At 39.0% G+C, this 14,849-nt stretch overlaps 1 protein-coding gene across 3 annotated transcripts; it reads right to left on the bottom strand.

Moving 5' to 3' along the window:
* Positions 1-2,335: 2,335 nt before the first annotated feature.
* On the bottom strand, positions 2,336-14,391 carry LOC124154575 (beta-1,4-galactosyltransferase 7). Of its 3 annotated transcripts, none has more exons than XM_046528395.1 (6): positions 14,160-14,391; positions 13,896-14,041; positions 13,595-13,803; positions 11,378-11,604; positions 10,983-11,129; positions 2,336-4,094 (listed from the first exon to the last, which is right to left on the bottom strand). In XM_046528395.1, exons 2-6 carry the CDS (start codon positions 13,987-13,989, stop codon positions 3,809-3,811), a joined length of 963 nt encoding a protein of 320 aa, XP_046384351.1. In that variant the 5' UTR covers positions 13,990-14,041; positions 14,160-14,391; the 3' UTR covers positions 2,336-3,808. The 3 variants fall into 3 exon arrangements, with proteins under 3 accessions (XP_046384351.1, XP_046384349.1, XP_046384350.1); XM_046528393.1 differs by having other exon boundaries at positions 13,595-13,809; positions 14,160-14,390; XM_046528394.1 differs by having other exon boundaries at positions 13,595-13,809; positions 14,254-14,390.
* Positions 14,392-14,849: the final 458 nt, after the last annotated feature.

Here is a 14,849-nt window from a genome sequence, read left to right as displayed (position 1 = left end):
ACTTCTCTCTGCATCCCTCCTCGCTGTTATACTTTTGTGCTTTCACTGAACCCCCATCTATCAATGGGTGCTTTCCATTCATCGACATATGTCGACTTGCGTCGCTGTTTTCGTGTTCCATTCTGCATGTGTCGCCGACTGTTATGACACAAGTCAACAAATGATTACGCACAGGAATTGTAGAGTTATAAACAGTTCCCATGAGTGGACACTAGTCGATGCATGAATGGAAAGCACCCATTCTGTCATCCCCCACTCCTCCTCCCATTGTTGCATGCATGAGGCTCTATCAGGGCTGGAACCAGGAGTTTTGTCAAGGGGTACAAAGATCAGTCTCCTACCCCTCCTCCCCTGATCCTCCCTCTCTCTCGCACCACGAAAATGTAAATACATCTGTCGGCTATTTTTTTGCTGTAGTTGAAACTACACACCGTATGTTTACAATTCAGAAGTTGTATTAATATTTTTGTTTTAATTAATAATTATAGTTAATAATTTACTAAGAAAAATTAAATCAATTTCTTAATATCCTTTTCAAAATTTGCTATCCTCTGAAATCTGCCACCTGAGACAAGTGCCCCCTCTGCCCAGCCTTAGTTCTGTGCCTAAGCGCTATTGTATGTGATCTCTCTGTTTGTGTCGATAATAACAAAAATCCATTGAAACAGGTGGACGGCATTAAATTATTTCTGGAACAGTACTTTTTTTGACTTGCACCACCACGAATACGACAATACGAAATCTACGGTGTGGTTAAAAATTACTCCCCTACCCTTGAACTCACAACAGGTGCAGAGAATTTTCTCAGGGACTGCGTTGCGATAACAATCGCTTAACTACGGGTCTCTAGCCTTGAAATAGTCGCACCCAAGAGTCAAATATTCCAATTCGTTCACATGGAGCGTGAGCCAATTTAACCAATCTGCCGAGTATGAGTTAGCCTCCTGCTTCAACCTCGATGTCAGTCTAGCTCGGGCAACTGGAGAGTGGAGCACGAAAAAGCAGTCGTTGAATTACTCGAAGAAAATCCAAATCCCCTCAGTCACATGCGAGAGAACTTCATGGAAAATCTTCAACCATAGATTCAATATTTGATTTAAGGAAGGTGCTATTTTGCACTCATCCGAAAGCCTCAAATATGCAGCGAGCATTTGACATCCGGAGCAGAAAGACTTCACTCGTGAACTTAATGAAATACGAAGGAAAGCTGCATGATTCGTCAAAATCTGAAAATCGTCGGGTGTACAGAAAGTGTTACACAGATGAGGGTAAACTTTTCTCGGGATTCCCACCGGGTTAATGTTTTTTGGCCGTTATAAAAACATTAACCCGGTGGGAATCCCAAGAAAAGTTTACCCACATTATTCGCCCGAAAAGTATAAAATCATACTTGTTACACATATATTAAATAAATTAGGTAGGGAGCTACTAGAGACTTGGAAGCTACACAATAGGCAAAGATTTATTGTGTAATTGAGAAAGGATATAATTTAGGGTGACACGGAGAATATCATACAAGAACCTCACTACATATACAGGTCTGACAGAATCGATAAATTAAGAGAGATATTTTGCCGAAAGGATAGGTATGGGAATTCATTTTTCTCCTGCACAATAGAATACTTGATGTTGCACATTATGAATAAGTGCATTGGTCTATGTGGAGAAAGAGCAGAACTGCATTGGGAAATTACTAAGTTACAAAAGTTATTAGCAAGGGAAATAGTCAAAAATAAAATTTGTTTAAAGACAAATTCCCTCCCCATGAGGGAACCTTCTGAAGACACGTTCACATTAAGTTACCCTCCTGTTACTCCGTCCTCAAGTCCACCGAGCCATTTAGCAGTCCATATGAATTTTAGGAAATCACCAGAAAAATGTGAAATGCTGCTTACAACTGTCTTGTTTTTCTTTGTTTTGTGCCCATGTAGCAAGAATCTCTCATCAACAAGACAAGGGAAAGAGAGGCAACCACTGAAACAGGAATCTGGCAAACAGCACAAGCAACCGCCAATCTTTCCTGTGATTTTATATAACTTGGGCACAAAAAAAAAGAAAAAAGACGAAATTAAGTGAATAAGAAAGGGTGATTATAAATTGAGGAAATGAATGAAGAATGGTAGAGAATGAGAAGAGTATACTGATTAGTCTTCATGTATCCAATGTTGGTGTCACAATATCAGCCATTGCAGAGAAAATTGCCTCTTTACATCTCACTCTAAGCCTTATTCTAATGAATCCACCCAAAATGGAGGTCAACAGAAGATACCAAGCAAACAACATTTTCCACAGAATCAGTAATGTAAGGTCATCAAATGAAACATAAGGGCAGTTATTAAGTATTTAACTATGCATGTAGAATGTATTTAATTTGTAAATACAAGATCAATAGTAATGGCGATAAATGTTAATACATTTTGCAGTATGCATCAGAGTAATTTAACTTTCAAGCACAATAACTTTCAATTAAACTTGCAGGCTATGAGAAGAGTATCTATCTGAAACTGCATGTTCATGAATAGTAGATAAAGTAACAAGATGGAGGTCCCACATTTCAAGAGTCTTTCTCTCCATGGTTGAGAAAACTAAGAGCAAGAAAAAGTTGATCTAGGAGGACTGAATTTCTTTGTTTCTAGTGCTAAAGAATCCCAAATTAAAAGTTTAGTCCCCGTGGATTGACTACTTCTTGCATAAAATTCACCAACAATCAACATTTCAAACAAAGTTCCTTTAGGTAGTTTTATAATTTAAGAAACACTGAAGTTAGTCTGATCTAGATCACTGTTAAAAGTAATTCTTCAAGAAATGGCAACACTAATTGTACGTGGATAGAATTTTCAACGTAACACTGCTATTTTTTGGTGGATTTGTGATAGGAAGGCAATTGTCTATAAGACCTGGCACAACAGGCAGTTTTTTCATACTCTCCTGAATGCTGTTCAATTGAGCTTCATAAATCACATGTATGATGTATGACCTTAATGTTATCAGTATCAAACCAATTATTTCCACTTTATCTTAAGAGGAACAATTAATCATAAAAAAATTTTCAAATGATTTATGGCAACATTTCATTGCGGCAACCATTATATGCACTAGTATTAACCATTTTCAGTTGTACTGTGGCGCGGAATGAACTTTAAATGCTCAACATTTTGTTCCTCCTGCTGGGAACATCATCAGGAGATTGAGCAGTGGGTATACCTGAAAACAGTTTACACTAGAGCATTTATCGCTCTGAAAATCTTAAAAAAGATTTTGCAACCATTACATTTTCAGTAAAGTAATCAGCTACATAACACAATTGAAGTGGGATTAACTTTAAGATTAACAATGTTGCTTAGTGACTTCAATTTTCCTCACTTAGTACTGCTGTAATTGAAGAAATAATTTATATAAAAAGGATATCACCCACAACAAAGGCACTTTATACAAAGCGACCTTCAGGTACTAATCAACACTCATAATAAAATACTTCTATTGTAGCATGAATTGGACACAAAATGTGCAGTTCAATAGGGTGGACCTATGAACAGTAAAATTATCCCTGGAGTGAATAATATCACCACCACAAAGCTTTAATGGCAATATGTATAAGAAATGCTTGAACCACGATCTCTAAATGGACCACTTTTAACAATAAATCTCTCTTAAGAATGTAAAAAAATCAACAATGCAAATGATGATTTTTCAAGCATAACTTTGCAATAATATATGCAAAAATCTATATAAAAATTGCATAAAAATAAGTTAAGAGCATTTAGCCTTGGTACACATTCACTGTAAATTCCTTATGAGGCCTGACTGGCTAGCTTCCGTGGGAAATAACTGATAGGCGTGGTGACAATGTAGATTTCTCTGAAGTCTTTGGAATAGGAGTGCACTCACACCATGGTGTGACTGTTCTGTCACAATAGAGCCTGACTTCTAATAAAGAAACTTGATCACCACCATCAACAGAGATCTTTCGGTGGGATTCCAATGAGTACTGCAATGTAGAAAGACCAGTCTGGCGGTCCCTCTTTCTTGTAACTTCACGCTGATTGTAACACTTGGCCATGTCTCGCCGACGACGTAATCTGTCATGCATGTGCCTGAAATATATCAATTACAATGAGATGAGACAAAAATAACAAGACAACAGGATAACTTGTCAATGTAGAGTACAATTTCTGTGAAATAGGAACTCAGCACTTGTGTAACTTGAGTAACTAAAAATAAGAGTTAATTCAATGTTTTAAATGGATATACATACATAGTTTTTTTCTACAAAAAATATGCAATTTAGTTTCTTAGCAATGAGTGTCTTTAGGGCAAAGGTTCCCCATAATTAAAAGCATGTAAATTTGAACCAGTGAATATGTACTTCATTTCAATCACTTCCAAAATGTTGGAAAACATAGATATCCTCAAGGGTGAAAAATAATGGTCTTCTGCTGCAGACTATGTATGAGGATGGCAAGAGTAACTAGGAAGATGTGAAAGTCTGAAAAAATAGAAGAGTTTTAGGAAGAGTAGATGTGCCGTATACCAAGAGTAAAGTTGCTATTGGGAGGTAAAAAGAGGACAACAAATATGACATATTAAAAGTGCGCATGGTAGAACACTCTGAGGGCTGAATTTTCACTCAGTGGCATTTTTTAAGTACAGCACACTCCCAATTATCCGGGCTAATGATGGGGAGAGACCGCACGAATAATCAGAAAGCACGGATAACCAAAATTTTCACTTCAATTTCTTGTAATGTTCATAATTTGCATAAAACAAACAATATATGTATGTATCATTATTTATGCAGTTATTCTGTTATTTTAGAGTGCTTCCCGGACTCATAGAGAGCTTTCTTTGATAATTTGCAATCTTTTTAGTGGCGATAACGTGGTTGTAGTCGTATTATTAATGCTCCATGTAAGGCCTGGTTTCGAAAACCACACATCCGTGTCTGTACGATCAGGGATACAGAAAAGTGGTTTGCACGAATGTTTCAAAACCACGGCTCGACATCGGAAACTATACTGTCAGGCACCATGCCATGCAGTTGCATCTCGCAAAAGTTGCCCGGGTTGCAACTGCAGGATATGTATCCGTGATCACAGAGCGTGGTCGCGCACTGTGAGGCTTGGAAAACAGGAACACGGTGCTCCCGTGAATGCAGCTGATGCGCGACCGCTTCCGTTTTACGAAGGGGATTATAACAGAAATAATAAGCCCGGTGTATCCTAGATTTAATGCAGTAATTCCGCTGATTTTTTTTTTTTTAAAGATCGCGGAAAATATTGAGCGAGAGTGAAAATCATGCACGGATATACCGCAGCCCGATAATCAGGAGTCTGCTGTAATACCCCCTCAGATATTTAAGTTCTAATTACACAAAATTTGATTTAATGAATGGGTTCAATTGAGATATCTTTACTGGTTATGTTTTGCAGCCACATAGTCTGTAGCTCATTTCTCACAGTTTCACTTTAGTAACACACCAGAAAAATATACAGAACAAGATTGATAATCCAGAAATCTACAAAACAGAATGATCTAAACAACTGAATGTTTTCCAGAGTTTTTCAAAATTTCTATTTTCAAAAGTTTGCATCGCCGAAAATATGGCTAGTGGTTCAATTGCGCCTCAGAGCCTATCAGCCTTCATTCTAATCCCGCATTTTCCTTCCCTGTTTTCAGAGCAGAAGAGCATAAGAGGGACTTTGAAAACAGGGAAGGAAAATCCCAGTTCGCGGCTCACCTCCTAGAAGATGGACACCGGGCTGATTTCATCCCAGAAATGCTGCAACGGGTTAATAAAGGGATAAAAATAGACATTTGGGAGTAATTGTACTTCGTTTCCGCCATTAGTAGGAAAGACGTTATTACTAATGACCATGTTTTTCCCTTCCATTCTCCGATCCTTGACCTCCCTCAGCTAATGGGGGGAAAAACCCTCCAAGCACCGGAAAATAGTCACCATCCCCCCCCTCCCCTACCTCTCCCCAGACCAATGGTCAGTTTTAAATTTCCCAACCCTGCTTTCACCCCACCGTCCACCCCCATTTTCTCAAATGTTAGCGTTTGTTGTTGTTATGTCTCAAATGTTAATGTTTAGAGTGTGCATTTTTTGTACATATTGTAGCGTACCGTACAGAAAGTAATTTTTTTCTTATTATATGCCGAATGGGCATTTTTCGTATTTGCTCACGTTAGCGTGACGACTCGAGCAGGGGTTAGTCATGGGGTCGGACATAGCGTCCTGCGGCATGTGTATGTGAGAGAGTGAATGAGTCAGGTGTGTGGAGGCCGGTGTGTTGGCCCCAGTTATCTAGGACCAGCTAGTGACCCACTTATTTCCGGCCCCAGTGAAATCACCCTCCCTCCCCGCAAACAATTCCACCTGTGATTTTTCCCCTCCTGAGGAGTATAAATGCCCGTGAAGGGAGCATAAATGACTGGACGACATAGGGGAAAGTATTGATGTGCGTGATCGCCATCATAGCTGAGAGCGGAGTATTTTTGGTGGCCAACGCTGGCATCAGCCCGGACGAGTTACGGCAGTGTCCCGCACCCGGTGCGAGAGGAGTTACCTCGGTGCCGTGGATCATCTGATTCACCTTCTTGTGCTACAAACCATTTCTCCGTTCCAGCCTCAACAGAAAACTGTAAGAAAGTCGCAGTCGCGATTCTTATATCATCTGTTTAAGGTCAGACGACCGTTCCTTTCCCCTAATCAGAAGAGAGAAATTGTTTTCTCCAAGACCATAGTGCATCGCATCCTTTCAAATAACTTTAAGAAGTGCTCAGAAAGGCCAAGTTCAAAAAACTTTACCCAAGGATACAAGTTGATAGTGGCCCAAATAATTCACATTAGATTTTCTTTTTTGTTGTTTTGTAATTTGTACTATTTTGGAGGGTGGGAAGCATCACGTTCTCATCACCGTCATTATTTTGTTTTTGTTGCGAAGTGGGATCATTTCAATCATATCATCCTCATCAGGGTATTATTCTTTTTGTTTTGTTTTGTGAAAAATGTAACAATTCATGAAGGGTAAAATATATTTTGTATGTTTAAGAGTGATGATTTGTTTGACTCCAGTATTCCTTTGCTCGAGACGATCGTGATTATCTCCCTCCAAATCACGTATGTGACGACACGCTCTGCCACATAAATGGCGCCCAACTCGCGGCTCGATTGGCACTGTCACAATATATTGGTATGGTTAATTTCTTGGTTTAGTCTTGATAATTCTGCAGTGCAGCGAAACATGTCGACTGTAGTTTAATAAATTTTTATGTGGAAAGAGCAAAGTGTTTTACTTCATATCTCATGATGGATCTCCACAAAGTATCTGCCTTATCCATCCAATAAATTTTCTTCCTTGAAATATGACTACATACAGTGGAACCTCGTTAAAGCGAGTACGGACTATAGCGACACTCCCGCTATTACAAGGGATAGCCGATGCACCGTCAATTGACCCTATAATAAGCGTGTTAAAAAATTCGTTTTCACGAGACCCTATGGTGTTGGCTCTCGTCATAGCGAGGATTTCACCGCCGGAAGACTTTCATCAAGACTCCTTAACCTCTGTAATTGCTAGCGATCTGTTAGAAATGAAGTTAATGGAGTGCTCAGTCTCAAATTTATGTGGTAAACTGTCGTTCGATAAATATAATGATTGACGAAACAATGCTTTGCATGATTTTTATTCAGTGCGGCGCTTATAAATTGTTTGAATAGTTAGTCGTTATTTGAGTAAGGAAATTTAGTGATGCAAAAAAACATCGCCTTTCACCTGGATTTATGCTTACGTTTATCGGATAGATGTTTATCTGTCGCCGCACCACTCCTGTTCCTATATATCTGTTCGCAACAGTTATATTAGCTATTATTTGCTCCACCTCCAGTAAAGCGACAATTCGCTATAGCGAGTGTTTATAAGTGCACCGTGGGGTGTCGTTATATCGAGGTTGCACTGTACTTTTTCATTCATTGAGCTTTATCCAACATGAACATTTATCAATACATCTTATCAATTTGCAGCAGTGAGAATCAGCATTTTATTTTAAACATATTTCATCAGATGCCATTTTCCCAATTGAAAGCACTCTCTTCGGCTCAGGAGTTTCTTTTTCTTTTTCGAAATCCATGAGTGAAATAGCCAGTTGCTTCAAGCACGGGAGCCTTGCAGTAGTCTTTAATCGGGATATGACAAAATCTTTTTAGAAGTAGACATTCCAAAACATTTTCAAGCCTTCCTAATGGTCCGTGTTTGAAACATGGGATTGAGAGTAGCATGAGAGGAGCGATAGGCCACCCTGCATTATGTTCTCCAGTTGGTCGTTAGAAAGGCAACACCTGTCGTGAAGCCCACAGCCTTAAGGGCCTCTTCCAACATGAGTCATAACACATTTAACGTAGGATTACTTCCTATCAGAGGATTTGATAGTTACTAATAACTTTATGTTTGTAATCATGAAAATGACAGACTTTGCAAAAGGTACAAGTTGAAAAATATGGAGGGGCAAAATATTGATGCTCTAGTCGGACTGTTGTTGAAATTGAAAATTTTGTGCTATTTTCTTCTATTTAGAAGTGGTTTCACCAAGATTACTTTCAAAACATATCCATCTTTGTGATTTATGGACAAAGAACTTTTTCGAATGTTTTTTCTTTTTTAATCACGTCTTAAATCATAAATTACATACAAGAATTTGATAGCGATTTTCTCATTAATTGACCATTTACTCAACATTGCATCCTATCTATATACAGCCCTTGTGGTGACTGACTGACTCATGGATACAAATTCCCGACCACTTCTAGAAGTGCTGGAGAGCTGAAATTTGGCAGGCGTGCGGGGATCCCGAAATGATCCGGAGGAAAAATCCGAAAACCGGAAGTTTCCGCCACGTGTCGTCGCTAGGACGACAAAATGGCCGAAATCGGGCTTTTTCCGGTGACCATCTTTCGGTTTTTATTTTACTGCGCGCGAACCGTGCGTGCCATATGAGTTGTTAATGCAATTTTTGAAAGCGGATGAACGTAGGCACGTAATTAAGTAAATTTATTAGTTTCCATTTGAGTAAGTTACAGCTAAAATGGCGTCCAAAAATTGATTTTTCGAAAAGATTATCAAACTTTCCCCTCCCCTCGACCTAATTTAAGGTGTTAGATAACGAAAATGATTATTATATATGCTCATCACTTCGTCTACGAAATGTAGGTAACAATTTTCTTTCATCGTGCTTGGTTACTCAGAAAAAAATTAAAGTATTCCGAAAATCACCGAAAATTACGATTTCCAAAAGATTAACACAAGGTTTTGTCAATTATTACCCGACTGATTTCTTTCAAACTTTGTAGTTACATACAACTATGAATTGTCTTTCAGAAAACATAAACATCTAGTAAATGATTTAATGGATGTAAACGCGAAAAAATAAAAATGGCGGGCACTACTCACTTTTTTCGGGGACTGGTTTCCTTTTTTTTGTATTACTCCTGAAATATGGAGTTCATAGGGCACACTACTGTTAAATATGACAGAAAATGAATGTGACCATATGGTATCGTCATATTTAAACCCCCCGAAACCCTCTAAAAATTAAAATTTGCATATAAGTAGCCTTTTCGGGTATTTTTCGTCACGATTCCGCCACTATCCCAAGCCTTGCCACTCATCACTACGGTATTGATGTCGACGACTAATGACCCCGGGTAGGACAAATCTATAAACCCCCGGTTAACCCACATACACCCCCCTAAAAATAAAATTTTGCATATTACTCTACTTTTTGGGTACTTTTCGTGAGTATACCACAGCCCCCAACGATTCATCCCCACGGAAATTATTTGAACGGATGGTGACCACCTGGAATACACACATAAACCCCCGGAATCCCCCTGAAATACCCCCCAAATGTAAAATGTGCCATTAAGTCTCCCATTTGGGAACTTCTCTCAAACATTACGCCGCACTTCCCGTACCCTCTGAGCTCTAGATCCGGAATATTTGGTGAGGGCGAGCCACCGTAAACCATACGGGAAAAATACCAGAAAACCCCCGATCACCTCCTGGAACATCACCAAAAAAAATCCTCAATCCCAAGGCGGCAAAGCCGCCCCAGAGCGACGAACGGCGAAGCCGTTCCGAGGAGTAACTGGCGTAGGCGAGGAGGAGCTTCAGTAACCCTCGGGCGGCGAAGCCGCCCCGATTTTCGGATGAGCGGCGCAGAAGCTGTGGACTACCCTTAAACGAAAAACGGTTAAACAGCTCCGAAATGCCTTCGCCCTCTGGGCGGCTATGGCGACCTTAGACGAGGAACGGCGAAGCCGTTCCGAGTATTAAGCGGGGAAGCCCCGGGGGGGCACACTGAACCCCTGGGCGGCGAAGCCGCCCTTCAGCGAGGAACGGCGAAGCCGTTCCGAGGAATGAGTGGGGCGCCTCCCTACCGGCGAAGCCGGCCCCTAGCTGAGGTGAGATTATTCGAACTTAAAAAGTCTTCGAGCGAACACAAATATAGACGGCGAAGCCGGAACCGGGGTTTTTAAGGGGCGGAGCCCCTTAACGAGCGCGCGGAGCGTGCGAGTTATTTCCTCTAATGCCAACACACGTTCTGAAAAAAATATTTCCATGTTGCTGTGTAGCCTACATCCACATAACTGATCTATTCATTGCAAATATCATTAATCCGGAATGCATCAAGTCCCAAACATCCCGAATTATCAATCTTCTACTGTATAAATAAATAGAAGGAGTACTAAGAAGATAAGTTTTCTACATACGTAATTTAATTCTATAACAAAATATGGGTTATTTCGGTGCGGCTGTGATACAGTAGGATTACTGACCCAACATTCACATGTATATATAAAAATTAATCAATGGCAAAAACATCTCAGTTTAGAAGGAATGGATAAAAATGTCAAAGACACAAATTTTGTACATAGATCAGCTGATGCATGCATGATATAAAGATAATTTAAATGGTCCTACCTAAAGGTATCATGGGTACCAGTAGAAATATTTTGAGGGCGAGTAATATTTAGACCAGCTTCCTTCAGTCGGACATAAAATTCATCATCCTCCAGGCCCCATCCCCAATATTTGTTACTCATGCCATTCACTTGCTTGAAATGCTTTCTGTGTTTCCATTTTCAGCATACACCACATTTGAAATGAAAGCAGAAAAAAATTAAGACTTCCTAAAATATACTTTAAATAACTCGGCTGATAGTCATCATCTAATCATTAAATCGTGGATGAATGTTGAAAAGGCTCGAAAAAGTCAAGTTTTGCAGGATATAACCTTAATATTTACATCACATAGAAAATTCACCCACCATTAAATGCCAATTGATACCTTGTTCATTAATTAAGATGAAACTTGCCTTTTCAGAATGAGTATCCCACCAACGAAGGTTGGGTAGTGATACCGAGGATGCAAGTGTGGAGCAGCCAAATGAACTGGGCCATCCGCAGGAAATGCATACGATAAGTTGGAGTTTAATGGTAAAAGATCCACATCATGCATGGCAATATAATCACAGCCATCGATCATTGACAACTCAAAGCCAACATTAATCAAAGATGCTCTATTGAAACGGTAGCTGTCAACCTGCAAAGCAAAGAGAATGATCACTCACCCATACCATCCAGAATCAGAATCAGCAAGAAATCAATACACACTGGTGGATTACAGAGGATGGGAGGGGTGCTGCTTAGTTTTAAAGTTTCGCATACCACCAACGACCATTGCTGAAAGCATTGTACCACATACCCCAAAAAACTAACTTAATTCACCCTTCAATAAATTCTAGTTAAGCAGCAAAAAATCAAACATTCTTACATAATAATGAACCAATATCGATACAATAAAAATTGCAGTTTATAATGAAATTGTTGCTGTGAATATTTAGGAATTAACTCCAGGTCTATCAACCATAAAAGAGTGTATGTTTTCATAAACATATATAGTAGTTAAGTTTACCCAAAAGATAACAAGAAAACAGATGGATTCGAAGTGACTGAATGCATAATTTAGAGAAAGAAATTACATATATTAGGTGTATCGCATCCCATATACCAATTAGAGCCAAACGAGGCTTGAAAAACCAACCCTGAATTAGGATTAGAAATACAGACAATGAAACCATCAATTAAATGAGATTTGAGACCTATTTTGTGGCAGGAGTGAAATTATTACTAATTCATACAATATATTCTAGAGGTATTTCTCAGAGTTTCAAATTTGAATGTGAACATGTCAATTAACGTTGTACCAGTAGACCAAATGATCTGCTTTGCAACACCACAATGCAAAAGGACACCGACTTGACTGATATGGGTGATCACATGATACATAGTTAGGGATTTCTGCAAGAGTCAAACCTTCTCCCCAAAAAAATAGAATCAACCTGAATAGGGTGGTTTCCTATAATTTTTTTATGGACTAAATCGAAAGATTATTACTCCTGGAGTACGCATTTCATGCTCTTAGATTTTTATATGACGATATCTATTTTTCGCGATAAAACGGAAAGTGAAAATTTTCAAGAGCACGAAAACGCGACGGCTAAGTAGGAATGATGGGAAAACTCCATGTGACGTATTTCTGGTTCCAGCTTTCGCCATGTGAGGTGACCTTGGGGCGAGGCTTGAGCGCTGATACGACACAGGCTGCTAGCAGGTAGCAGAGTACCCTGCTAGCAAGTAGCGCTTGGCATAAATAAGGACTATTATTACCTTATCAAACGAAGGAAACTTCCCGACCAAAGGCAGTTTTAATAAGTGATTATTAACAGATGTTTCCCTGAGCTCTGTGCCTCATGCATGCATTGGTAATCTCAGACGATGTAGAACTCCTATCTACTCATATAGAATTTAGGTCACTGTGACGTCACGTGGAGTGGTATCGCATGGGCGCCAATCTGGCCTTTTTCAAATGAGGATAAAATTGACCATTGCCATTCATTTAAACAGGGATTTCTAAAACCAAATAATTCGTATATTATGAATACACCAATGGTGAGTAATGAATGGCAATCAATTCCTTTCGTTTTCTTTGATGAAGGAAACTACCCTTTTGTACTGTCCTTTTTCCAAATAATACCATAAAAAATTAATTTTAATTTAATGTTTGCAACAAAAACAACATTATTGCTGCATTTATGAATCTCAAATTGTCTTACAGTGATGTAGGTTGGTTTTTTTTTTATCTTCACCTTTTCTGGAGAAAAACTGTTAGGCTTGCTGTTAGGCTCTGGAGGAACCTAATTCAATGAAGCATTTTGTGGATTTTTCACAACTCTATGGCAGCAGGTAGTATTAAAATCTCAAGCATGAAAACACACAAAACCAGGAAGTTGAGGGGGACAGGTCGGGTGCCACCTGATCTTAACAACTTGAACTGCAAGTATTTTACAATTGTATTCGTTATCCCCTCCCCCCCAGAAACATACAGTTGATGCCCTACCTGACAAGCTGTCTGTCTCCCAGGCCAATAATCCCGTGCAAACCAAAAAGTCAACCCGGTTTCAGGCATTTAATTACTGCAGTCTTCTCTCAGATTCCAGATGTTTTCAACACAATATTACAGGTATTCTTACCTGATTCATAACGTATATGTGGTTCACTATATTCTGCTTCTTTAAAAAGTTCTGCATATGGGGAATAAAAACCATCAACTCCTCAAATCTGTCACGATATGGCACCAATATTCCCAGCTTGTGACCAGAGTTCCGGGCTTGTTTTTCAAAAAAATTTTCCCCCTCCGATATCTTACTGTGCGTGGGTGGATCATTGCAATTACAACCATCTGAAACTTAACATTTTATGCAGCAGATGACAAGGACAACGCAAATTTTCTTGATACAAATGACTTAAATTCTTGACTAATTACATACTTACCGACCATAGACGAGATGGCCAAAAAATATGAAATTATTAGAGTACCAAAAAGGCACAAAACAAAAAACTTAACGGTCAAAATTCTCCATGCCATTCCATGGAACCTCAGAATGAACTACCTTTAACAAGCGTCAAAAAGACAAGAACTAAAACGAAAAGAATATACACAAAAATTAGTCATTTTTATAACAAATTTAAAATTATGTACCATAAATATTTCCAAAAGTATACTTTCAAGAGAATTCATTGCCAAAAATAAATTACATTTGCTAATCCGTAGAAACCAGGAAAGCGAATCACATAAATGGATGCAACTAAATGAACGAATACTCCATTATAACACCACGCATATGCTTACATAATATATGCGGTGAAACTCGAGTCATAATATACTAATACATAGACATTCTACCGACATAAACATTGTAAAAACTTTCACTTTCGTTGCATTCCCTTGAAAGTCGGCTCGAGCAGGCATAAATGCGCATTTCGTTCCGACGATGCTAGCTCGATTCTGGTTGGTTCCGAAGCCGTAGGCAACATTGGCGGTTAATTTAAAAAACATTGTCTCCCAGTACTGTCTAAAATTTCATATTTATGAAAACATTATTTATGCCCTTGCGTCATTTTTCATATATTTATAAAGTAAATTTTTTAAAAATTTATCAAAGATGGCATGGCTCAAGGAGAAAATTCCATCAGAATCATAGTGCTGCTTGCAGGAACTGCTTTGCAACTGTGTTTACAACCTGTTTTATAAAATGGTACACAAAGCACTCTAAACAAAAATATTTTAGAATAACCATAGGCCAGCCTCGGATGGATTAAGGCTGTTGTTTTTGGAGGCGGTTTATCAATTTCCCTGGCACCAGGGTTTGCAATTCCTCTCACAATCAGCAAATGTGATCTCACATGAGTAGACTGGTGGATTATAGACAGTCATCAATTACTTTT

This window comes from Ischnura elegans, chromosome 2 (genome assembly GCF_921293095.1).
Source record: "Ischnura elegans chromosome 2, ioIscEleg1.1, whole genome shotgun sequence".
Lineage (NCBI taxonomy): Eukaryota > Metazoa > Arthropoda > Insecta > Odonata > Coenagrionidae > Ischnura > Ischnura elegans.
The sequence above is the reverse complement of the archived record's forward strand: the minus strand, read 5'-3'. Positions and strand labels throughout refer to the sequence as shown.

Excerpts from the sequence above, each read along its gene's own strand:
- LOC124154575 (XM_046528393.1), bottom strand. The coding sequence starts at position 13,989 with ATGGCATGGAGAATTTTGACCGTTAAGTTTTTTGTTTTGTGCCTTTTT. Across the intron at positions 13,810-13,895 it reads GGCCATCTCGTCTATGGTCG|TTTCAGATGGTTGTAATTGC; the intron begins GTAAGTATGTAA and ends TAAAATGTTAAG. Across the intron at positions 4,095-10,982 it reads GGTACCCATGATACCTTTAG|GCACATGCATGACAGATTAC; the intron begins GTAGGACCATTT and ends GATATATTTCAG.